Source organism: Pantherophis guttatus, chromosome 1, assembly GCF_059756535.1.
Source record: "Pantherophis guttatus breed Tessera chromosome 1, ASM5975653v1, whole genome shotgun sequence".
NCBI classification, from domain to species: Eukaryota; Metazoa; Chordata; class Lepidosauria; order Squamata; family Colubridae; genus Pantherophis; species Pantherophis guttatus.
In genome coordinates, this window is record NC_142063.1 from 285,285,369 (window position 1) to 285,312,954 (window position 27,586).

Consider the following 27,586-nt stretch of genomic DNA (forward strand, 5'->3'; position numbering starts at 1 on the left):
AGATCTCGCGATAATCGGGAGAAACGCGGCACCCGGGAAACCGTTGCTCGGCAACGAGACGCTCGTCACCGGGCTTGTCAATAGTCTCAGGCCCGGCAGCGATGGATGCTGAGACGCTGCCTTACGCGCTGGACCTCGTGGCCAGCAGCGGGATATGCTTGAGCCCGGAAAAGCGAGCCGCCTTGCGGAACTCCCTGCTGCTGGTGCGCAGGGATTACCGTTTCGAGCAGGTCCGCCTCTGGGGCCGCATCCAAGGCGTCCGAGGAGCCTACTATATCGCCGAGGGCTTGGGACCAGACAGGGCTGGGCTCAGAAGCCGCCTCTACAGGTGGGCGGCCGCGGGCTGGGAGACCTCCTATGCTTGTCCAACTCGAGGGTGATCCTACAGCAGGGGATCTGGTGGAGATCTAGTGGGTTGGCCCTAGACTCCCCGCGCTTGAAACACTGTACAGGTAGTCCTCGACTTACGACCCCAATGGAGAGGTGTCTCTGATGGTGCTGGATTTCTTGCAGACGTTTCATTACCCCAACTTGGTAACATCATCAGTGCCTAGTAAGGAGTGAAGGAATGAAGTTTGATTCTTGATTAAGGTAGTCAAATTGACTAGGTATTACTTACTTGATTGTTGGTCTGAAGCAGTGGTGAAATCGAATTTTTTTTTACTACCGGTTCTCTGGGCATAGCTTGGTGGGCGTGGCAGGGGAAGGATGCTGCAAAATCTCCATTTCCTCTCCATTCCAGGGGAAGGACCAGAGGTGGGTTTCAGCAGGTTCTGACCGGTTCTGGAGAACCGGTAGCGGAAATTTTGAGTGGTTTGGAGAACTGGTAGTAAAAATTCTGATTGGCCCCGTCCCTATTTGTTCTCTGCCTCCTGAGTCCTATCTGATGGAGAGGAAATGGGGATTTTGCAGTAACCTTCCCCTGGAGTGGGGAGGGAATGGCGATTTTACAGTATCCTTTCCCTGCCATGCCCACCAAGCCACGCCCACCAAGCCATGCCATGCCACGCCCACCAAGCCACATCCACAGAACTGTAGTAGTAGTAAAAACTTTTGAAACCCATCACTGGGAAGGATACTGCAAAATCCCCATTCCTTCCCCACCCCAGGGAAAGGATACTGCAAAATCCCCTTTCCCTCCCCACTCCAAGGGAAGGATACTGCAAAATCCCCATTCCCTCCACACTCCAAGGGAAGGATACTGCAAAATCTCCATTCCCACCCCACTCTGGGGCCAGCCACAGGTGGTATTTGCCGGTTATCTGAACTACTCAAAATTTATGCTACCGGTACTCCTAACTGCTCTAAATTTATGCTACCGGTTCTCTAGAACCTGTCAGAACCTGCTGAATTTCAACCCTTGTCTGAAGTTAATCAATAATCAAGTTAGCAATACCCCAATCAGGAACTGCCAAAGAGCCAGCAGTAAACAGCCTAACCAAAGAATCTCTTAAAACTGCCCCCACCCACACAGACAGGCAAGACACCAGAATATAAACTGACAGCAAACAGCCCTCCTTACTAGCACTGATGATGTTACCTAGTTACGGTAATGAAACGTCTTCAAGAAAACAAGTAAGCTCAGAGAACACCAAAGACCCCTCATTGTAACCATGAGCTACAAATATTCTCCTTTATTAGGACGGGAATTGAGTCCAAAATATATGTTGCTGAGGGAGAAATTTGTTAAGTGAGTTTTGCCCCATTTTATGACCTTTCTTGCCACATGTATTAAGTGAACCACTGCAGTTGTTAAATTAGTAACACTTTTGTGAAGTGAACCTGGCTTCCCCGTTGACTTTGCTTGTCAGAAGGTTGCAGAAGGTGATCACATGACTCCGGGACACTGCAACCGTCATAAATGTAAATCAGTTGTCAAGCATCCAAATGTAAATCATGTGACTATGGGGATGCTGCAACAGTCATAAGTATGAAAATGGTCATAAGTCACTTTTTTCAGTGCTGTTGTAACTTTGAATAGTCACTAAATGAAGTCTAGGACTACTTGTACTGGGTTTCCAAGAGGCTGATTCCTTCATAGGAGAAGCAGAACCTGTTGAATTTCTTACATTCTGGTTATCCAGCAGGCAGAGGAGCCTTGTCAGGCGGAGAGAATATTGCCAAATATAGGTAATCCTCATCTTACAACAGTTCACTTAGTGACTGTTCGAAGTTACAACGGCACTGAAAAAAGCGACTTATGACCATTTTTCACACTTATGGCCGTTGCAGCATTCCCATGGTCATGTGATCAAAATTCAGTTGCTTGGCAACTGACTCATTTATGACGGTTGCAGTGTCCCAGAGTCATGTGAGCACATTTTGCGACCTTCTGACAAGGAAAATCAGCGGGGAAACCAAATTTACTTAACAAGTGTGTTATTAACTTAACCACTGCAGTGATTCACCTAACAACTGTTTGTAAAATGGGACAAATTTCACTTAAAAATAGTCTCACTTAGCAACAGAAATTTTGGGATCAATTGTGGTTGTAAGTCAAGGACTACCTTTAGCTGATAGGAACAATAGCAATCAGTGTGCTTCTGGAGCTCCTGCTGTCCTAAAGACCTGAAACCAGTGGACAAAAAAAATAAAACAAAATAAAATAAAAAATGATTTAAAAAGGAACTATTTAGCTTTAATAACTTAGCTTTCTTTTTTTAATGATGCCTATAATGCAAAACTCAACTTCTCTTCAGGGACAGGATTTTCATTTGCAGTTTTTATTATTGATCCTGGAAGAATCAGGACCATTTTAAAAGTCTGTTAATGTGGGCTCAGGAGAGCAATAACAATTCATCCTGCAATGTGAAATGACAATATAGTTCTCAACCCAAGAATTGGATTCTGCCAATTTCTTATAAAAAAAAATATAAAATCCATGATCAGGAATGATTTATTTATTAAGACCAGCCAAATATGAACAAAATTTGTGACAATCACAATTTGTCAACATTTCATCTTTTAAGCAGGCAAAATATAAGCGTTCTGCAAATCCTCCCAGAATGGGGTTTTGCAATGGGTGGGAATGCATACAAAGAAGCACTCTGTCTATATCTTTCTTCCAGGGTTAAATGGATGCTTTGTAAGTTACCACGTGTTCATGCTTGCATAATCATTTCATTTTACTTTTTTCTTTCAAATAATTTAGTCAGGTCTAAAAGGTACTATAAAAAAGAAAGTGAGGCAGAAGTTGGGGAGAGAGGGGCTTACATAATGTTGAAATCTTAAGGTCTGCACAGTCAATCTTGGAACAGAAGAAAAGCTATTGAACTAAACAAATTAACAGGAAATGACTGATTTTCTATGATTTCCCCATATTTAAACATTCAATACTGTATTCCTGTGGAAGAACCTTTGTGGATTATAAAAAGAGAACAAAAATAATTAGCAATGTTGGTTTTAGTAAAATAAGATTGATTTTGTTAGTGTGTTATATAAATAAAGGCAAATAAAAGCTTCATTGAATTGGTAGAGATATAGAAATAAATACTTGAATGTTTAACATAAAGTTAATGTTTCAGTACAAAACTTTAATGTTCTTTTCAGTGTTACGGTTTTGATCTTAATGATTTTATGTGATTATTGAATATGATTGAGACATACATAAATCATGTTAATAAAATAAATATTTATACAGGACATAATTTATACTAAGAAGTTGTAATCCTTACAACTACCATAAGGTCTAATACAATATATTTTTTTAAATTTATTTTTATATGCCTCCCTTCTCCGGAGACTCAGGGCGGCTTACAATGCGTTAAGCAATAGCCTTCATACATTTGTATATTTTATACAAAGTCAGCTTATTGCCCCCACAAACTGGGTCCTCATTTTACCCACTTTAGAAAGGATGGAAGGCTGAGTCGACCTTGAGCCTGGTGAGAATTGAACTCGCAGTAATTGCAGGCAGCTGGATGTTAAATGCTGCCTTAGTAGGAGGCATTAGCCTCCTACGCCACTCAGGCTCCTCATTATTAGCATAATATACTCCTTATGGCAAATGATGAAGAGTGGGGTGTGTGAGAATGTGTACCTACTTGGTTCATGGCACCGCTGCAGTTGAAATTGGGATTGTTTGGCTTAAAATTCAATCTGTGAGCCATTCATGCTAATTGGATGATCTTTTCTGATGTCCTATTCCACACTGCAACTCTGCTTGTCAGTTGTTGACAGTTTTGACAATTTTAATGGGATTTTTGATAGACCCCCATAAATGTCTATAAAGAAAAGGTTCTGATTTTTTAAAAAAAACTTGTTTAATAACACTAAGCCTATTTGATTTTTTTTTTGTGGGGTGGATAGCTTGAACGGTGTGGATTGGAGTCTTCTGCCACCTGCCTCAGAGGAAATTATTGCAATGACTACAGGATTAAAGGGACGTTTCCAAGGGGACCCTTCTTATGAGTATGAATCCCCTGAGAAAAAAGAAGAAGGTGAAAGATCATATGAAGAAGAAATTGGAGTAAGTCAATGAGTGATGGTTTGACCTTTGTACATAAGTGTTTATGAATATTCTTTATCATCTGTTTGTATGTTTTCTTAAAAAATATTTGTTATGATTTTCTTTTCACCATGATTATTTACTTTTGGTGCATTTCTAACTCATCCTTTTATCTAACCTGGTTAGAGAATGTGGGATTCCCATTGACTTTTCAGACATTTGTCACTCTTTGCTTCAAGAATGAACTACAGTACTTAAGATTGCAGTCTATGTTTTACATTTATTTTGCTATAGATTAAATGTTCTTTTTGAATTTGGTTTTAGTGACACTGAGACAGAAATCAACATCCTGTAAATTAAACCAGTATCATAGGCTTAGCCAACAGATTTAATTTTCCGTCCATTCTTTTCTCTCATGGTGACTTTAAGGGAGGGGTACAGAGAGGTCCAAGGGCCACCTTAAAGCTTGAGGTGACACCAGAGCTTCTTTTTTAAAAATGGGAGGAGAAAAAGTAAATATATATATTTATGCTCTTATATATATATATAAGAGCATAGGGAAATCCAGAGAAACTATATATATCCTTAATAATCTTTTGCCTATCTTCCTTACCATTTCCAATGTTTAAATTTTTGTTTAATTTAAAAATAGAAAGACATTCTCTATGATTCTTTCTTCAAATCCCAAAGGAAGAAAACTATCTTTAAATTATAAGTTCTATCTTGCTAGCCATTTGCTTCCTTCCCTCCAATCTCAAAAACCAACACATGTATAAAGAAAATTTAAAAACTGCAAATGCATTAATTGGGAGTCGGAAATTCATGATACGTCTTCCATAATTGAATGCTTGGGTGCTGCTGGCTTTAAAAGAGCAGATTAGAATGAAAAACTACCTGAGTGTTTGAGAGGATAGTTTTGTCTGCTGTTTCTTCTTTATTTTTCTCAGCTGATCATTCTTTAACCAGTTACAGATGGAAGAAATTAAGAGCAGGCATTGGTTGGCACATTCGGAATTTGGGTATTTTAGACTTCCACCCACACATTTGCCAGAAGCAATTTTGCAGAATAGTATAACAAACAAACAAACAAACAAACAAACAAACAAACAAACACCGTGTTCTAAATGATGTGCTGTTTTTGGAGGAAGAAAAAGATTATAGGCAGAACATGACCCCCATTTTCCCAAAATGAGAAAAATCCTTTATTTGTATGATTTCTAAATTGCTAAAAATTTATTATAATAATAGTTGGTTTACTGGCATGGTTGGCATACAGTCAATAAGATGTTTAGACTGGATTTTTGTTTTGTTTTACTGACAACTGTTAAATCTGGGGTTGTTGTTAATACAGTATTCTTCAGATGGTTCATATGTATTGTGAACTTCATAGTGATGAAACCACAAAGAGCAGTCTGCTATTTTGGCTAATTATTTAGGATAAAATTGCACAAAAAGGCGATTACTAAAATAATGGGAAGTACATTTGTTCTTGTTTTTTTCCATTGTTAGCAATGTCATGTTGATGTTTACTCCAGAATGACTAATACTAGGCACAAATGGGTGTTGTCCACAAGACTTGAGAATTAAGTTTCTGACTGGATGAATAGCTATTCTTTACAAATAGAAGGGATGGAGATCAAAATATGCCATTATTTTGTTCTGGACTGGGGAATCTCCGGCCCATGTAAGTTTTCTACATGGAAATTCTACAATTCACTACTCTAGATTCTTTTTCTCTCCAGGTACAAGTTTTTCACCTCAGATCAGCAGTAGAGACAATATTTTCTTCAAAGTGCTCAGAAAGAGAGGGACCTTTTGAGTGCTGAGAAGGGAAAATGAGACTTGTATTTTTGCAGCAGTAATGAAAGAATAATTCCTTATTGATTTTCTTTGCGTAGGGAAAGGAGTCCTGAATACGGTTGTTTTAAGAGATGGGAGACTACAAGAGGTTTTAAACAACAGCCTTCACATCATTTGGCAGGGTAGAATTTCTTCCCCACCCTGAGTTATTCTTAATAGTCACTAAGATATTAATCAGACTTGGGAAAACATGTTGAAAGGAGTGAATGTGAATGGAAACTAGATACTTTCAATACAAATACATGTTCAAGCTGACTTTAGCTCATAGATTTTTTCTAAGGCTTAAAACTTACTGATGAATACTGGATAACTAAGTAAAAATCCCAAGATTCTTGTTCACGCATTCTTCAAGCATTGAAGAAAAATACAGAATATGAGGTATACAATGTATCTTTAGTCTGAATATTAATTTCTCAGTACTTTCCTAGGATTCTCATAAACACAACACATTACAGTTACCCATACTATAATTAAGGTACACATCATTCAGGCCAAATCAACATTATATTTAATTGGGATAATGGAAAAAAGTATTTTAATGGCTGTGTCTTGGCTCTGGAATTCCCCTTAAAATAAAGCTCCTTTCATCCTCCCTTGAAATACTCAGAAATGAGTAAAGTTAGGAAAAAAATTAGACCGCAATCTTAATTTGTTTTGTCTTTCTTTAAAATATTTAAAATATTTTGGTTAATATTGTATTCTACATTTGTATTTGATATAAAAGGAAAATAATTTTTAAATGTAAAATTGAAATTTTATATTTGCTTTAGAACGTCTTAGTGCAGAATATAAATGCAGGGTATATTTTTTTTACATCAATCAATATCAGAAATTCCTGTGACCCCGTGTATATTTATTTATTTACTTCATTTTTTCTCTACTTTTCTATTAAAATAGTACTAACAATAACTCAACACAAATTACATTTTTAGAAGTGGATAATCATAATATAAAATAAAGTATAAAAGTATATTGAGAAATGAGTCACATCTGATTAAACCAACATCAGATTAAACCAAGACCAACAGAGTTAACCAGGCCTTTGAATCTCCTATTCCTGTCAAGTCTGCTTCTGTTGGTCCCTATTTTTTTATATTTTAAAAAACCTAATGAGGCTCCTATAGGAAATTGATCTTTTATATAGCTGATCATAAGCCTACAGGACTTTACAGGTAGTCCTCGATTTATGACCACAATTGAGCCTCAAATTTCTGTAGTGAAACACTTAAGTTAATTTTGTCTCATTTTACAACCTTTCTTGCCACATCTGTTAAGTGAATCACTGCAGTTGTTAAGGTGTTAAGTGAATCTGGCTTCTCTATTTACTTTGCTAATAGTAAGCACTGTTTGTAATCTCATAGAATTCCTTTCTCCATAATTCTCCATAATTGTATTTTCCTTTCTATTTTTAATAGAAGCAAGATATTTAAGTAGGAAGAAAGCTACTTCCTCTCCACCATTTTTTTTGCAATGAAAATATATTAAATGCAGTGAATATATCTGAATATAATTACCTCTAAATTCATCAGGAGGGAAATGTACTAATTTTATAAAGGAATTGATATGATTATTCTAATTAATTTTTTTCATTAGTAATGTAGGAATAATATTAACAATTTATTATATTTTTATGCCCACCCGACTTCCAGTGACTCTAGGCAGTTTTCATACTTATTGTATTAGATTGAAAGAATATTATTCTCTCCCGAGTCTCATTCTTATAAAATATAGGAAATAGATTTTAATGTTTGCTTTTTCTTATAGCCCTTGGTTAAGGAGGAGATCCGTCTGGTAGCCACAATACATCAGATAGATCAAGAAGTGGGTATTGTTCCACGGGGCGCATATGTAAAATCTCCACTTGGACCCGTGCATGTGAACAGGAGCTTTGAAGGTAAATTTGTGTGAGGACAGTTCTGTTGTCTTTGAACTCTAAAATAACCATAATCACATATATTGGTTTGTAATTTTGTTCAACAGTCAATCACAGCTCATATATGACAGACATACCTGTGCACATGGCAGATACCCAAGTTTTATGTGTTGTGCATATAAGGAAGCGGGATGTGTGTAAAGCACACATAAAAATTTCAGAATAGGAGAGAGTAAGTTATTGCTGCTGCTCAATTTTTTGCTGTACGTACTGCATAATGGAAATAGAAATGTTAGCTGTTAGAGTTTCTCCACATAGTTCTTCACTTTTGTGCACCAGAGCAAAGTGGAAAGATGTGAATATCAAGCCATGCAGTTAGTTTCCAACTTCTGCTTCATGATTTATAAGTTCATGTGTAACATGTTTATTGGTTCAAAATCTTGGTAGCTGTTGTTGTATGGAACCCTCATGGGGAAAGGGCACTTTCTTCTTTAAGCCACATTGACCCTTCTGATTGAACACTTTGAAGGCATGCAGTCCTCTTTTTCTTTGTTCTTGCAAAATGCACACGCACACACAAACGCACACACACGCACACACAGACACAAACACTCAGGCTTTTTCACCATCTCAGTTGCAGAGTCTGTGTATTGTGCAAATAAACAAAATAAAAATAAAAATAAAAAATGAAGAGATCTAGATGGAAGCTCCTCTTTCAACCCAGTGTTGTAAGTGCTGCTGTGAGGAAAAGAGGGGGGAAAAAGGGACATGCCGTTTGAACTCCTAGTTTATTATCTGGCAACAGTAGCTGTAAAATAAGGGGGAAAAGGCACCCTTCTCCAAGTTCACATTTTTGCTCAAGACATTCTAGCTATTCTAAGAAGTGCTGTTACCATGCTGACTAGGTTTCAACAGTGCACAGGGAAACTCTGAATTCGCAAGAGTGTAAAGCAGGGGTATGTATGCAGTGTTTTTCAGAAATTTTGTGCTACATAGCTCCAACTGATGAGAAGAACCATGGAATTTGTCCCAAACATCTGGAGGGCAGTAAGTTCCCTCTCTTTGCGGAATACAGTCTTATGTGTCATAAGTTATCCTATCCTGATGAGTACTCTTTTCCATCTAGCAACATACGGGCTTAGCTGGATGTTCACATTTGCTATACTGACATAAACTTAGCAGAGGAACATGTGTCTTCTCCCCTCAGCTCTTTTATGACATGGGTTAGCAGGGCCTCTTTTTAACTTTTACGGGTGGGGATTAGGGATGCAGAGTGATATCATTAGTAGATCAGGATGGCTTTTTAGCAGAAGAGTTTGGGAATTTTTTTTTATTTTTAGTGATTATATTCCTATTTTACAGTTAATATAGCTTTCCATATTTTCCCATGTCAAAATGGTGGGAAGCTGTCCATGTTGTTTTCACAGCCAGAGAGATCTCTGAGGCTAAGAAATGTCCTCTGAGTTTAGGTATTGCAACATTTCGTGTTAATATGCTTCAGAATTCTATTGGACTTTTCCACTGAAAGATTTTTTTTTTGATCAACTCCCGGTTTCAAATGTGACTAAAATTACTTAATATTTCTCACTATCCATTTCTAATGTATTTGTCCATTTACCTAACTAGTACCATCAGTGCCCAGGGTATTGTGTAAAAAATAAGAGGTAGGAACCTTATGTATACTACCTTCAGTTGTACAAGTAAAGATGGGATATCAATCAATCAATTAATCAGTCAAATAAATAAAATGCCTAAATATTTCGTAGGTCAATTAAGAAAGTGAACTTTCATTAATTGAAGAATAGCAATATACTAAAAGAGGCTACTAAGCAGTGCTGATTTCCTTTTTTCACTTTCATCAATAGGTTTGTCCCTGACAGAAGCAAAAAAGTTAAGCTCCTATTTCCATTTTACTGAGCCTGTAAAATTGAAGAATAAAACTCTGCTGGAAAAAGCTGACTTGGATCCAGCCATTGACTTTTTGGATTCTCTTGAACATGATATCCCTAAAGGTAGGAAAAAGTACTATCCCACATGCAAAATGAAAAAGGCAGTGGCTGGCACTTGGGGCCTAGTAAAGAGGAGGTATTTGTTTTTTGTTGTGTAAAAGAAACAATGATTAATTTCATATGTTTCACTTAGCATGTTTTAGCCATTCAGCTTTTGGATTAACCTTCATTTCTCTTATCCTTAAACTGAAATTGGGAGGAACACATAAGATAATACAGGTGCGTATAAGTAAATTTCATTCTTTGACTCAGGTTGAATTGAGTGAGAATTTGTGTATAATGTTCCCATTTTTAAAATTTATTCCCTTCTCTGAATATATGAATTTACTTTGAAGAGGCATAACTGTCTTTCATTACAGCAATTCTCAAAATAGAAAACAAAATCAAATAATATGTTTTACGCTATACAAAACCTTGTAGAAGAGCCTGCATGCTCTGTGGAAGACTCTCTTTGAATTGTTAAAGCAGCTTCAGAAGATTCACTAGTTGTCTTAATATTCATCTGTATGCACAGAGAACATTTTTATACTGGCAAAGTTTCTGAAATTGCTGAGCTTTTCATGGGATGTGCCTGTTTTTAGCACTTTGAGGAATGGTGCTACATAGTGCCAGTATGTTTTGTGAAATACCCCTTTCAAATGCTTTCTGCAGTCCTAAGATAAATGCATGCAGCCATTCAGCTCTGGCATACATTTTTACTAAATAAAATAATAAACAATAACCAGTAAATCAGATTCCACAGACAAAAGCATGTAACACATGGAAAAACTAAAATGCTGCACCAGTGTTCATTTAAGGATATAAAAAAGCATCACAATTTCTTTTTTTAATGAAAAGAAATAATTTGAGGAAATGAAAACTATCAAGACATGGATGGCCTTATACAGGTAGTCTTCGACTTCCAGCTTGCTTAGTGACCATTAGAAGTTACAACGGCAGTGAAAAAAGTTACTTATGACCATTTTTCACACTTATGACTGTTGCAGCATCCCCATGGTGACATGATTTACATTCAGGTGTTTGACAACTGATTCACATTTATGACAGTTGCAGTATCCTGGGGTCATGTGATCATTTCCTGCAACTTTCTGACAAGCAAAGTCAATGGGGAAGCCAGATTCACTTAACAACCATGTTACTAATTTAACAACTGCAGTATTTCACTTAACCAATGTGGCAAGAAAAGTCATAAAATGGGGCAAGACTCACTTAACAAATTTCTCACTTAACAACATAAATTTTGGGATCAGTTGTGGTCATAGGTTGAGGACTAGGAGTATTGTCATTTTTGAAATAATTTGTAACTTTATTATTTATTATTTAGCTAGGTCCAAAAAGTACAGGTAGCGTTCAACTTACTATCACAATTGAGCTCAAAATTTATGTTGCTAAGTGAGACGTTTGTTAAGTGAGCTTTGTTCCATTTTACGACCACTTTACGACCTTTTTTTGCTGCAGTTGTTAAGTGAATCACTGCAGTTGTTAAATTAATAATACAGTTGTTAAGTGAATCTGGCTTCCCCATTGACTTTGCTTGTCAGAAGGTCACAAAAGGGGATCACATGATCCCAGAACACTGCAAAGGTCATAAATATGGACCAGTTGCCAAGTGTCTGAATTTTGATCATGTGATCATGCAATGGTCGTAAGTTTGAAAAACGGTCACGACTCTCTTTCTTCAGTGCTGTTGTAAGTTTGAACGGTCACTAAATGAACTGTTGTAAATCAAGGACTGCCTGCATATGTTATGGGTAGTAGTGTGCAAAACTATGCATGTTGAAAAATCACATATAATCTTAGGACAATTAGCTACAGTACTAATTTTGTAGAAAACTGGAGAGAAAACTGAGTCTTCAGAGAGGGGTGGCATATAAATTGAATTAATTAAATTAATTAATTAAGTTAAATTAAATTAAATCTACTTAAGGATCGAGTTTAAATGGAACTGCCACATTCCCTTTTTATATAATAACAAAATTAATTTTCGGTGCTGTGGGTTTTTAAACAAGAGCCCTACAAAGCCTGTCACATCTTTTCAGTGGGCAGTTTTGTCTGCTTCATGTGTCAGCACCCTGAGCTGTTTAAACTCTTCTGTTTCCTCCTAATTAGGAAGGGTTTGTAGCAGCCGGTGTCCTGCTGTGTGAGATAAGACTCCCAGTGATAGAGAAGCTTTTATGAGCATTTTACATGCCCTTTCCATCCAGTATTGCTTTGTCTTATCTAAATGTGGCCTTGTTAACTCTAACCTTCTATCTTGGGGAGGTTTGGTTCAATCCTTTCTTTGATGAACTCTTGCACTTAAGCTACATAGTCAGTAATCTGCATCAGTCTGAGTTGTGGAGAATTGTGACCATACACTTGTTATGGTATGCAAAAATTGTAGCTCCTAAAGCAATGAAAATCCATAGTTATTTAACCGATGCCATTCCTTCTGCTTCCTTGACTTGTATTTAATAAAATGTTAAAGCAAGATGCTCACAGAGTGGAATTATGAAAGCTAGGTTTAGGGTAGGAACTGATTTATAGCAAAGATTTTGCCTTGTATCTGAATTTTTGCTTCATTCTTTTTACTTGGCAACCAAATTAGATTTAGCACACGTATGCTATTTCAAAGTATGTTTGAAACCCTTATTTTTATTTCAGGTTGTTTGTTTATGAGCTGAAATTGTTAAATTGGAATTAGGGACAATTTTACATTTTAAAATACTTTAAGGGATAGATTTTTGCGTTTAGATAATATTGCAAAAAAGCAGAAAGAGAAATAAAAGTTACCATATTAGTGAATCATTTATCTTTTAAAAGATTTAGACCATCCGCTACCTTTCTTAACTTCATAGTGATTTTTCACTATATGATTTTCACAATTTTTCACATTCTTTTTATTATCACAAACTTGTCTGCTTCATGAGGAGGGATTAGTATGAAATATGAAATGATATAGGATAGACAGTATTACCAGCAGATGGATTTGCAGTTGGCTGACCAACCGCAGCATATGGTCCTCAGTGGAATGACATCTATACGGAAGGAAGCATGCAGTGGAATATCTCTAGGTTCTGTCTTGGACCCAATGTTCTTCAACATCTTCATAAAGGACCTAGATGAGGGGATTGAAGGGGCAGATGACACCAAACTAGGGGGAATTGCTAACCTTTTGGAAAACAGACTCAAGATTCAGAAGGATCTTAACAGACTTGAGTGTTGGGCCTTATCCAACAAGAAGTAGTTCATTGATGAGGGGAAAAAAAATTAACTTTTCTCACCACTGAACTGTACCTTTGGAAGACAGTCTTAAGATTCAGAAGGATTTTGACAGACTTGAGCATTGGACTGTATCCAACAAGATGCAGTTCAGTGGTGAGAAAAGTACCGTATTTTTCGGACTATAAGATGCACCTTTCCCCCCCTAAAAGGTGAAAATTTGGATGAAAATTTGGGGATGAAAATTTGGGGGTTAAAATTTGGGGGTGAAAATTTGGGTGCGTCTTATACACTGATTGTAGCCCCACCCACCCACTGGCCCCCACCCTTTGGCCTTTGCCTCCCAGCAATTTACCTCCTTGCAGCAAGCAGCAAGAAGAAACAACTCCTTTCTGCTTCAGCACAGCCTAATTAGCACAAGTTGATTGGATCAGCCTCCTGACTCTTAGCTGTTTTGCTCTTAGCTGTTTTGGGTGGGCCTCTGCTGTTTGCTGCAAGAAAGTAAATTGCTGGGAGCAGATTTTTTTTTTCTTGTGCTAATCAAGCTATGCTGAAAACGAAAATAAAAGTAAAGCAGGCTGTTTGCTGTTTGCTGCAACGAGGCAAAATTACTGGAAGGCAGAGGCAGATTTCTTTTTCTTGTTTTCCTCACCAAAAAAGGTAGGTGCGTCTTATAGTCCGGTGCGTCTTATACTCCAAAAAATATGGTAAGTTTGTGCACTTCGGCAGGAAAAACCAAATGCTCAGAATAGGTAGCACCTGGCCCAATAATAAAAACTGTAAGAGGGATCTAGGTGTCCTAGTGCACCACCACTTAAGTATGAGCCAGCAGTGTGCTGCAGCTGCCAGAAAAGTCAATGCAGTCCTAGGCTGCATCAACAGAGAGATAGCATCAGGAACATGAGAAGTGATAGAAGTAAGGCCACATTTGGAATATTGCATCCAGTTCTGGTCACCATAATACAAAGATGCTGAGAACCCAGAAAGAGTGCAGAGGAGAGCAACAAAAATGATAAGGGGGTCTGGAAACTAAACTGAATGATGAAAGGCTAAGGCAATTACATATGTTTAGCCTAACAAAGAAAAGGCTTAGGGGTGACATGATAGCTGTCTTCCAATATTTGAAAGGCTGTCACAGAGAAGAGGGGTTGATTTATTCTCCAAAGCATCTGAGGGCAGGACGAGAAGCAGTGGTTGGAAGTTAGACATACAACTTGTAACTAAGGAGAAACTTCCTGACAGTGAGAACAATTAGTTAATGGAACAGCGTAACTTCTGGAGTTGTGGATGCTCCATCACCTGTGGTTTCAAGAAAAGATTGGATAACAATTTCTCTGTGATGGAATAAAGATTCCTGCCTAGGGTAGGAGGCTGGACTAGAAGACATCTGAGGTCCCTGCCAGTCCTTTGAGTCTACAAAAAACTAATCCAATCCTATCCAATCTATTCTAATCCAATATAATCCAAGGCTTCGGTCTAGTATAAAGCTCATCATGTTACACCATAATATAGTTTATTTGCTTGTGCATATCTTGTGACATAACAGAGGAATTGTGTTTTACATGACCCAGTCATTGTTTAGTTGATGATGAACTATACAGAGTTTGGAAGCAAAATGCTGGAGTGAGAAAGGAAAATATTTCCACGGCAATATATATGGCTTGAAGCAAGGCTTCCATCATTCATACTGCTCTGTATAAATGATGTTATTAAATAGCCTGGGGTGTGTAAAATTATATAAGGTAAATCACGGTCAACATTCATTCATGTTATCATAAAAACATAACCAAAGATATATTCAGATTGATGGGGAAAGAACTATTTTTTTTTTAAAAAAATGGCAAATTGTGTGAAAGCAAATTTTTCTTCTCTTTATTTTCCTCAAAGAAAGTCTTTGCAGGAAGATACAGGAAAAAAATTGTACAGAAATGATCATGGAATGATGACTCCTGTGTCTGGGAGAATGTAAACATATCTCACTACAGAGCTGTGAAATCTGAAATATGAGAAGCAGATTCAGCAAACATAGGCTTCCTATGGATGTTTTGTTTCTCAAATGTAGCAGATGTGAGAATCGCTTCTCGATGCTAAACATATGGTGTAATTTTGTATTGTACAAATTGCTGACCTGGGTTTTGTCTACAGTTAAATTGGCATGCTTTTAGAGTTAGTCTCAGGATATAGATCTTCCTAACATACATGTGGCAGTAGTTCAATACAGTACTATATTTTAATAATAGTCTCTTAGAACTATATGTGACTTGTGCATATGCCAGCTTTTCCGAAACTAAGGAAAAATGATGTAGCTCATTACTAGAACTGAATTCTGGCTTCAGATTGGCATTAATCTTTTTTTGCAGGCCTCTGAGAATTAGCTGAATTGTATAATATTGAACTACAGACAGGAGGGGCCAAGTGTTATCTGGTAGGGGCTCAGGAAGAGGGTCTTTATGCCATAGTGCCTGCCCTTTGGAACATCATCCCCCACCCCCCCAAAAAAATTAGAATGGCCCTGACCCCATTGGCTTTTTGTAAGGCCTGTAAAGGCATGGTTTCACCACTGGGCCTGAGGATCTGAATGTGTGGCAAAGCCTGTGCAATGGCTGTGTTGGTTTATCATTAGTAATTTTGTTTTTGTTTTAAACTGTAATTTTTTGGCTGCTGATTACATGTCTGTTCTTGTTTTTATTATTTAACTTTTCCCCCCATGCTGATAGCTACCCAAAATAATAAATTTGAGGTAGGTGGCTATAGAAATTGAAACAATAATAAACAAATAAACAGATAAATTAATTTACATTCATGTATCTAGCAATGAATGGACCGTTGGTGGAATTTCTCCAAATATTTGCAAAGTCTTTGTGATACTCTTTTTTCCGGATCTTACAAAAGCCACAAGTACTGGGAGGACTGAGGCTGAGAAACATGAACCTGCTTTATCTCTAAGCATTAGCACAGCTAATTAATTCCCCTTCAAAGCCCCCCTCCTAAAGTGATTAATCCCCTATCAAGCTCTGTCTCCAGCCATTCAAGAGGCCTAAGTCTGCCAAGGTATTTACGGCCCCATAGCCAGCAAGCAGACGGCAAGGCAGCTTGTTATCGGGATAGGATGGAAGTGGTTCCAAGACAAATGGCTGCCTATCTCCCAAGTGGCTTTGCAAAACCCAACAAAGTGTTGTGCTGTGCTGGCCACCTACTTTCCTCATCCTCCTCTCTCTCCTAACGTTTCACAGATGTGACCCGAGCCTTCCCCCTTCATAGTTTAACACTAAGCAGCACCTCTACAGTCCTGTGAAAGATGGGAGCCAAAGCACTTTACTTTTGAGCCTGCCAAAAGCCACACGGGGACAAGACCCTTTCAAGCTGTTTTATGAAACTAAAAGGCCTGTTAATGGATGAGGGCGAAATAATGGTGTTGGGGAAATAATAGGACCGGGAAGGGGATGAATCTGGAAAGATGGAGTGGAACAGGGTCAGAGGAAAAGTGAGTCTGGTGCATTTGTCAGTGGAGAAGGGCATCATTCAAAATCTCTACTTTCAAAACTTGGAAATGGTACAACACTCAACAAAAAAGAAAAATCCATGAAGCAATGCCAGGATCCACGTATATGAGTTGCTGAAGTAGCAAACTCATTTGCCGGTTTAGAAAATAAATTATTCCCCAGACTGGAGGGATATAATAATCTGGCCGCTAGCCAAGATAGCAGGTAAATGGACTTTGTCTTTCCTTTTTCCTCTGTCTTCAAACTGTTTAAACTTTGGGCTGTTATGTCAACCAACTCCAGTAGGGGGCACTGTGGTGCCAGGCTCAATAGCACTGCAGAAACAAACCCTAATGAAGTAATATGAGAAAGTTTTGGACTCTTTTAGTGAGGTGAAGACAGAGGAACCAGACTGTGTGTGGTATATATTGACCTCTTGAACTATGGATATGGAGAGGAGACTGTCAGCTCCGCTGCAGCTCACACAATTTTCAAAAAGGCATATTGGCCTTTTCAGTAGATTTCTTTAGTACCAACATTTTATGTGTTTAGATCAGGCTCTCCCATGATTTTTCTTATCAAAGGCCGCACATTCAGCCTCTTCATGCCAAGAATCTTATCTGTACTAACATTTTGCTATTCCTACACTGATCATTAGGGTGTTCCCTGGAAGTATGATTTTTTTTTCTGGAATCAATCCTTATGGAACATAGTAATATGAACAGAACCAGTCAGAATGACTGCTTTTCATTTTTCTAACCACCCATATTTTTCCTGCACTACTGAATATTTGAGGACACAGACACAGTATTATTTTAACATTTCAAGAATATAGCTGCAGATCATTTTTCATATTTTAACTAAAGGGATTTAACTGACCCTCTGGGATATATACTGTGATTCCTGAGTCACCTTTTCTTTTAGTGATGTTATACAATTGAAGTATCTCTTCAAAGATTAGATAAATCTAACATTTGCCATTGTTTCTGATTCAGATTGATGTTGTAAGCAGATGTGCTGAAAAATGACTCCATCATCATTCAATATTGGTTTGCTATTTAGAGATGATGGACAAAACATCTGGAGTAAAATTTGGAGGACACAGGTTGATTACCTCTGTATAAAGAAATGTAGTGTGATGTTAGCTTGATTATTTAAAAATATATCAATTATGTTTGTTATCTGATTTCTGTGTGATCTTTTTATTTTTTTTGAAAGTAGTTTATTATTTATACCATCTAATAGAGATGATAACTAACATTGAAAAACAGATGGAGAAAACTATATGGCAGTGATGGCTAACCTTTTTGCCATCGCGTGCCAGGAGAGAGGGGGGCGGGGGAGGTTTGCGCATGTGCGTGCCCACACCCATAATTCTATGTGCCCTGCCCTGCGCATGCATGCACAACCCCCCCTCCCGCTCCTGGCACGCGATGGTCTGGTAGGCCGGTTTTTGTTTCTTACCTGGCTCCAGATCCTCTCTATGCATCTGGGAAGGGTGAAAAGAGCCTTTCCCACTCCCTCAGAGGCCTGAAAGGGCCCATTTCCCAACTCTCAGTGGGACAGGAAGTGACATTTTTTGCTGTCCCCAGCCTCCAGAGCCTCTCTAGGTGTCTCTGGAGGCTGGGGACAGCAAAAAACATCACTTCCTGTCCCACCGAGAGTTGGGAAATGGGCCATTTCAGGCCTCTGGAGGGCCTCCGAGGAAGTGGGAAAGGCTGTTTTCGCCCTCTGCAGATGCATAGAGAGGATCTGGAACCAGGTAAGAAAGAAAAACGGGCCTTCCCCCCCCTCCCCCCAGGCCCTCCGGAGGCAGGAAACAGCCTGTTTTCCTACTTCTAGTGGGCCCAGAAGGCCCGAAAATCAGCTGGCCGGCAGAGCTGAGCTGGCGTGCCCACTGATATGGCTATGTGTGCCACAGGTTCGCCATCACGGCTATATGGGATGTAATGCAAAGGAAAGACTTAATATGACTCATTTTTATATGGAAGGCATTCCAAGACCAATTTCATCCATATGTTTTGTAGAGCATGACAAACAAAAATAGGATTCACTCATAGTTCTAAATCAGAATTTTTAAAACCACATCACAACTTAATGCAATGAATGGTCATAGTTATTGAATGGTCTTTGTTTTAGTCTTGGCAGTATATTCACAACATTTCAAGAATAGTCATAACAGGACTGCTGTGAAAATAAATGTTCTGGGAGTAAGTCATAACTGAAACTCATTTTTATAATTTATTACATATTCTGATATGATGTAATAGAAATGAAAGAACCAATATCTTATCGGCTCAGATTTAGAGATTCTTTAAAAGAGAAAGGCTACCACAATATTTGGTGTAATAAAAGAGAGATTAAGTTTATATACAAGATATAGAGAGGTATAATGAATTCCCATTAAATATTCAAGCAACAGGCCACCATAAAATAGATTGTCTAAACTGACAATTTGCAGATTTTTTTCTTAGAAGGAGTACATCATGTAATCCTAGTATTGCTGGGAATCTATACCTAATTTAAGTAGATTAGTTCTCTTTTTTTAGATGACATAGGGAGCTATGATTTATTTAAAATAGGAAGGAAAAAATTCCATTCATTTTCTTATGGTTGAAAGTAATATAGCAAAGCTTATTTATTGCTGTATATTCATGTTTTGGGAAAAAAGCAGATAAGGGATGAAAAGAACAAGAATTTCATAAGCTTTACATCAGGGGTCAGCAACCTATGGCCCAAAGGCTGGATCTGTATTGCTACCCTAAATCAGGGATGTCAAACTCACATCGTCACGTGGCATATCAGGACTTTTTCCCCTTTCGCTAAACCGGTCGTGGGAGTGGCCAGTGCCTGACGCATCCAGCCCGCGGCCCAGGAGTTTGACAGCCCTGCTCTAAATCATCTGACTCATAGTTCCAAAAAGAAATAGCATATCTACCTGATCCATGGTAATCCTAAAAAAGAATTCAAGTTTGTAATTCTGTCTCAGGCCTGATATAGACTTGTATTATTTTAATAAATTGTAATGATTTGGATCATACACTGTAAATATATGTATGTATTTTATAACATACGTTTGGTTACTCAGATCTGAGAGAGAGAGAGAGGGAGGGAGGGAGGGAGGGAGAGAGAGAGAGAGAGAGATGGGCCCATCATCTACTCACAGACATGGCCTCTAGCCACTATGCAGAAGAAGGTTGCAACCCCTGATTTGTATAGATCACATTAGCAAGATCTCTGTGTACAGGTATAGTAGCATAGATTTATTGGAGTGTAAGGCTATCAGAAATGGAAGGGTGGAATAGCAGCCAGAAAGAAGAATAACAAACTCTAATATTATGCAACTACCACTCTGGTTTTGACATGGATTGGCACCTGGGAATCCTCAGATCATCCATTTCAAATAAATCCTACTTTTCCGGTGCCTGAGTTTCACACAGAGATGCATAGAGTTACTTTCATATCTGGAGGAACGTGATAAACTTTTGTCATCAATGGGTCTTATCCTGTATATCAACCAGACGACAGAATGGCTCCACCATAACTGATCTTTAGGAATACTTTAAAAACAAACCTGTTCAGAAGGATATTAATTCAAAACCTATTATCAATATACCTATTATTTTCTGTTATAGTAATTTATGATATAGTTTCTGTATTTATTATTAATGCATATATTTTGGTTTATTGTAGATGTGGGTCCATTTAGAAATTGATGACATATTAAGTAATATATCATAATGTAAAGCTTAGATTCAAACCAATGACAGAGAAGCTTTGATATCTTTAATTAGTTTAGATTTAGCATATGAAAAGCCGAGAAGTGGAAAATTATCCAAGTTAGTCAGTGATCTTTGTAGATTAGAATATTCCTTTTTTTATTGGATAATAAGCAGATTATTTGATGGGGTAAAGTATTTGCCAGACTGATCCATTCTGGCAATACAGATTTTTACTTTATTTTGGGATAGGCTATTCAGAACAGTCTTTTAATCATAATGGAACTCCTAATTACTGTTTTTCTTAAGTCAAAACCAATAATCAAATCAAGACATGAGGTGGCTATCACATTTGTAAAAGATAAATATTTTAACTTGATTTAAGAAATACCAAAAATACAAAAAGCACTCTCTTATTATTGTTGCTGAAATAGCCATTACTGTGAAAGCAAGAATATCTAAAACCAAAAAAAGCAGAAGAATCATAATGCTAAAACAAAGCAAGTCATTGTTTCTTTGATCATCTGATGAATCTTCTAACGAAGGGTACAAATTTGAAAAAATTACCTCAATTTGGAAACTAACAGTAATGTTTAAAAGAGGCCCAATTTCATTTGATATAATGAATGAGGCAAAATACTATTTCCATTTTATTCTGCTTGATCAATAGGATTTGAAGAGCTGTGAAGATGATATATTAATCCAAGGGCTTTTCAGGTAGATGCTACGTACTGCCTAGCATGTTCCAAAGATGTTTCTATAGCAACTGCCTTTGCTGTCTCTATTAAAATCCTGCAGAAGCATATAACCAAGAAAAAAGGTTCCATGTAATTTAAGGGTCCTCAGAACTTATGGCTGAAATCTTAGTGATTACTTGGAAAACTTTTTGTTCTGAATACGTTTTAAAAATAATATACTTGGACTTGAACGGAAGAATTAATAGACTAGAATCTGTACTATTTTATTAGCACAGACTGCTCCAAGACTAAAAATCTTACGTCTTTTAATGTTGTTATGTTTTTCCCTCTGAATTAGATAAACAGTCACAAAATTGTAACTCAGGGTTCATAGTTTTAAAGTCATGAACCTTAAAAGGCTTGCAAAATAAGCACAACTAGACTGTATTCATTATCTAAAAATTTACATGATAGGCTGAGATAAGGCTCAGAGCTAAGCTCCAAATTGAATACGCTTTAGCAAGAAATATTGGGAAATATACTATCTTTGCCATACAATAGTTACTACTGTCATGTAAATGGGGGAGATAGGTTTTAGTCAGCTGTCCATCTTGACAATGAAAGCATGAAGTGCTTTTTGGGCTCCTTTCTCTTTTCTGATATTAACACTAGAAGCTGGAGAGGGATATTTTGCTAGCTGGTGAAGTTCAGTGCTTATCCATCAAGTCCCTTCTCCATAAGTGCTACATCTCAGGACTGCATTTTCAGTCCTGCTACAGTTCATGCTGTGAGTACAAGGATAGGTACTGACTATGATTTATCACTTCTCAAGGACAAGCACAATTTGTCCCTTGGGAATAATTTAGAGAAAAGTTCACAGTAGATCTTCATAGATTAAAAAAGTTTCCTATCACGGCAGTTAGGAGGCTAAAGTATTTATCTAAGAACTTCTCTTGGAAGTATTTCTATAGATTGGTACTAGTTTATTTAGTGGTCCATGGTGATATGCACAATGAATATAAAATAGATTTAGATAGCCTGCTTTTAGCAAAGAAATATAGATAGTGAGATTTTTGCTGTTATATGAAGTGACTTTTAAGAATGTTATTAAATTAAGCTTTTCATTTCACTACTGATAATCAAATAAATTCAGATACGTTTTGAAAGGCATAAATAATTTTAATTACATTATATTATTTATCAGACTTATATACCCATCTCACATATATGACTCTGGATGGCATACGATAAGACAGCCAATTAAAACAAAGCAGTTAAGCACAAATATAAATAAGAGTGAGTGGAATGGAGAACATCCTACATCCAATGTTAAAAATCTTGTGGGCTCCCCTTTTCCTAGGATCACCAAGAACCATGTTTTCAGGGATTTTCTAAATGCCAATAGGTCAGGGCTAATCTTTTCTGTGGGAGAATGATGTTAATAATGCATCATATTAAATTCTATTAAATTGATAGTATGGATTGCCCTTCCAGTTAAATCTGTACAAAGTGCATAAGATTTGGGAAAACTATACTACAGTTGTATAATATTGTTACTATATTTGATACTATAATGATATCTATAGAGCCGTGGTGGTGCAGTGGTTAGAATGCAGAACTGCCAACAGTTTGATCCTGACTACCTCAAGGTTGACTCAGCCTTCCATCCTTCTGAGGTCGGTAAAATGTAAACTGCTTAGAGAGGGCTGTAAAGCACTATGAAATGGTATATAAGTCTAAGTGCTATTGCTATGCTAAATATATAGGGAAAGATACAAGCATTATAAAATCTAAATGGAACTTTACATATGAACGCTAAAGAAATAAACTAATGTAGTTCTGTTGAGATTCTAACATCTGGGAAGTGAAGACCAATAAAAGACACAAATGTCTATGAACTTAGCCAATTTTATATGCATCATAAATGTGTGTTAGTATAATTCTGCTACTCTCTTAATTGTAATAACTTCAGAGTCAGGTGTTCTTGTTTTTATTATCCTGATACTACCTTTTGGGACCGTCAAATTTTACTAAATGATGACTTACTTGCTTTCCTGCCAGGCACCACACCAGAACATAAACTTTGAAATACATCCAAAGCAGCAGTGTTATGGAAGAGTGGATTTGAAGTGGATCAGCTCTCTGTTGTTTCAAGCGCTTCCCAGTTTAACATTAGTTTTTAAAATAATCCCCATAACTAAATTTATAGTAAATGTTTCAGGCCAGAGACCAGACAGACATGAGGGTGAAATACGAATTTGGTGACAGACTAGACAAAAAGCAGAATATGAGAGGGAGGTAGATGGTTTCTGACAGATGGTCCATCAAAAAGGCAGTGGTTGGTTGAGCAAAAAAACATTCCAAGCAATGTCTTGTTTGGAAAATTGTAGGCACCTCCCTAGCATTCCCACCCATATTTGGCAGGGTGAAGACTGTAGCCTGCTCCAGAGTGGGAATCGGAAGTTCACAATCTTCATCCAAAGGATAATTTTCCCAGGCCCTTTCCTCCCACACCTCTTTCTCCTTTTGGAGCTCACAGGCCAATTTTTTTTAAAAAAAAATTGAGGCAACATTAGGTTTGGGTATCTCTGCCAAGTGCAGCTTGAAAAGCAAATTTTCTTTATTTTAAAAATATTTAAGAAGTAACTCTGCAAAGCCTCTTTCATGAGTATATTATACTCTTGATCTTCAATATAGCTGACATAATGCAGCTGGGGTGTCCCATGAGCAACTCGAAGATTTGTCTACTTACTACTGCTTCCCTCTATCCACTGAAGATAAAAACTTCAGTACTGAGGTAGGAAGTGCCCGTTTTACTTATAAACATATCAGTCTTGTCCAATTAACTAAGATAGTAATTAAAAGAGGTTAACAGGCATTAGCATTTGCCACAGTACAAGGAAAGCAAGTTTGTTGTAGTAATTAAGACATCAGGCTAGAAACTGGGAGACTCTGAATTCTAGTCTCATCTTAGGCACAAAGCTAGCTGGGTGATCTTGAGCCAGTCACTTTCTCTCATCCCTATCAGTTCTAGTGGGATGGACAGATATTCTTAGGAGAAGGCAGTCCTGCAAATAACCAGGTCCTTTAAAGGTGATAACCAGCACCCTAAATTGCATCCAGAAGAGAACTGGCAGCCAGTTCAGCTTTTGCAAATAGAGGTGTAACATGGATGAACTAATGGGCACCTAATACTATGTGTACTGCTGCATTCTGGACCAGTTACAATTTCTGAGTGGTCTTCAAGGACAGCCCATATAAAACACATTGCAATAATCCAATTGGGAGGTGACTAAGGCATGAGTGACCATTCGCGGGGCCTCCCAGTCCAGGAAAAGACACAGTTGGCATAGAAGACTTGCAGATCAGTGCATCTGTGCAACCCCACCCAGAGTCAAAGATGACAAGTCAGCAGCCCTTGGGGGACCGAAACCCTAGAGCCATTCCATCTTGTCAGGTTTGAGCCAAAGACAATTTATCAGCGGCTTCAAGTAGATGTTAAGAGGAGAGGGGAGAGACCCAAGCTCTGAGGCACCCGGTACTGCAGGGGCCTATGGTTTGACCTCCCCTTCCCCACTAACATCTCCTGGAATCAATCATGGAGAAAGGAGGAGGATCACCTCAAAATGGTACCTCCCATTCCCAAACCCGCAGAGCTGATGCAGGTTATTGTTGGTATTAAAAACAGCCGAAAGAGCAGGCAAAGTAATCATGCTCATAATTCAACACATTTTAAAGGAGTTTCTCTCCCTCTGAGAATTTCTGAGTATTGAAGAAACTATAAAATGAATAGTATAATTCTTTATTCTGCCTGTGATAAATTTGACATTTGGATGGCTTACATATCATATACTGAAATAAAAGAGTTGGATAAAAGAGCAGCAACAATAACAGCCTTTTATGCTAGAGTCTATGTGGCAAAAACCAGGTTGGAATTTAGCAAGATTTACAGCCTTCATAGATCTCCGAGTATTTGTTTTATTTTCAGTGATGATTTATCAATGTTCTGAAAAAGTTTTTCCTCCTTTAATGCTGCTTGTCATTTGCTTCCTGATGATGGTTAGATGCTGGCAACAATTAACTAGAAAGCACCATGGCAGCTATCTTTAAAAATACCTATGAAAATTACCTTTCTTTGTAGACAATTTATATTTAAATTGAATGACTGATCTTTTAAAGGAAACTTTAAAGAAACTGCATCTCCTTACTTCATAAAATATCATTACAATTTCATTAAATTCCACCTTGAACTTGATTATGTGAAATGTTTGTGTTGATTATTAACAAAAAAGGTAATGCTCAGTCTTGGATTAGGTGAGGCTTTGATTTTGCTGCTTCAAGTCTAACAAAGGAGAAACAGTGGATCTGACATTTGTTTGGCAGGAACCCGGTAAAAAAAGTTGTACTTGTTATGTAGTTTTCTGCTTATAAAGGAAGCAGCTGCTCTATTCACCAGCTGTAATTTGTGAATGGCCTTTAATGGCAGTCCCAAAGAGGATATCCCAAGGAGAGTATGTGGTGGAAATTAAATGGGGTGGGGGGAAGACACAGATCATTATTGTAGGTTGGAGGGACTGGTCAGCTCAACTTTCAGAAAATAATAGTGTGTGTCACTGAAGTATTCAAAAGTGCACCATTAAGTAAATTATTATCTTAACACCAGAATTACAGTATGGTGATCAGTATTGTGGTATCTAATATAGATTCTTGAACACTCATTTTGATATGGAATTCAGAAAGCACAAAGAATTTGCCACAAGAATAGCATTGTATTAAGATATCTATAGTTCTTTTTCTTGGAACTACCTGAACATTTCCATCTGTGAATATTTCTATTTAATATTTACTGGGATTATTCTCCAATTTTGTCAAGTTTCTTTGGATGAAGCGTATCCACTGTAATACTCCTTTTTTCACTCCCATAGTTCTCTGGCTATTAGTTCAGAACCCATTGATCAGTCTAGGTTTGAATGATACTTTAATATTCTTGGCATCACCAAAGCATAAATTAACATTGAAACTAATCCTTTTACTACCTTAATACTCCTTTTCTTCAAAGTTGGAACCACATAAGATACCAAGGAAAATGAATTGTTCTGTAAATTAATGGAGGCTTTGTGACTCTCTCTCTGCCGTTTCTTTTTCTTACTTTTGCTTTTCAGGAACTAAAGCACTAATTTTACCCTTAGAACAATAATACCTCATCACAATTCAAAACACAGTAGTATGATATTCAATACATCTGAATTCTTCCTTTAGGGGGAAAAGAGCACTTCTCTCTTCCTTGCACCTTGCTTCAAAATTAAGAAGAGATTGCCATTATTAGAAAAGGAAAAGATAACTAATTTTGCATAATGAAACAAGTGCAAAATATCCACAGAGGCAAATTATTACTCTTGGAGTAAGGGAGACCTTTGTAGATATTACTAGATTTATTTTAGGAACTAAACAAACATTACTTTTCATGGTATAGTTTGTATATATATATATAATAGATATTTTTAAAGCCTTAAATCTGATAGGAAGAAATGCATGAGGATTCAGATAACTCATAGAAATATTGTACTTTTTTCATTTCCAATATGTGAGCAACACATAGGAATGATGCCAAGATGTTCTGTTTTATACAGGAAAGATTACTGCAGTTTCCAAAGAAATTACTGTACATAGATTGCGTGGAACAAAGTATACGTGTTTGCTGCTCCTAATTCCTCTATTGCTGTTTTTTTGCTAAAGTATCTGTGATCTCATTGTATATGGTGATATTTGTAAACATTTGTTTTTTCTATAGGGTCCTGGAGCATCCAAGTAGAGAGAGGAAGCAGAGTAGTAGTGCTGCGAAGTCTACTCTGGCCTGGACTCACATTCTATCATGTTCCTAATACTAAACAGCATGGTTATATCTATTTTGGCCATGGAGAGAAGAACATAGACTTACCCTTCATGTTGTGAAGTTCACAAACACAAGAAAATTAAGGAAGTTATGTTCTAATGTTGCAATTATTTTGTACTTATGTCTATATTTTTGATTTAATAAATCAGTGTGAAATCAGGCTATTTCTTTGTGATCTATATTTTAAAAACATGTTCAGTAGTTGAGTCGTTTCACACCCACTTTCACTATTCAGGTAACCTTGAGGGATAAACCTCCAGGTGGCCCCAATGACTCTCAGAAAGAGTGCCAACAACCAGACAACTGCAAGGAATATAAATCCTTCCATCCTCCACCATTCAGTCGGAACTGAAGACGCTTCTTGGATGAGAAGTGAAATGTCTTCAAGGAAAAACAAAGTCCAGATGCTTTTTGAAAAAGCACCT

At 37.4% G+C, this 27,586-nt stretch overlaps 1 protein-coding gene across 1 annotated transcript; it reads left to right on the plus strand.

Moving 5' to 3' along the window:
* On the plus strand, positions 1-27,320 carry RSPH9 (radial spoke head component 9). Its single transcript, XM_034428089.3, has 5 exons — positions 1-328; positions 4,309-4,468; positions 8,072-8,201; positions 10,046-10,192; positions 27,060-27,320. The coding sequence occupies exons 1-5, from the start codon at positions 102-104 to the stop codon at positions 27,218-27,220; spliced, it is 825 nt and encodes a 274-aa protein (XP_034283980.1). The 5' UTR covers positions 1-101; the 3' UTR covers positions 27,221-27,320.
* The last annotated feature ends 266 nt before the right edge of the window (positions 27,321-27,586 follow it).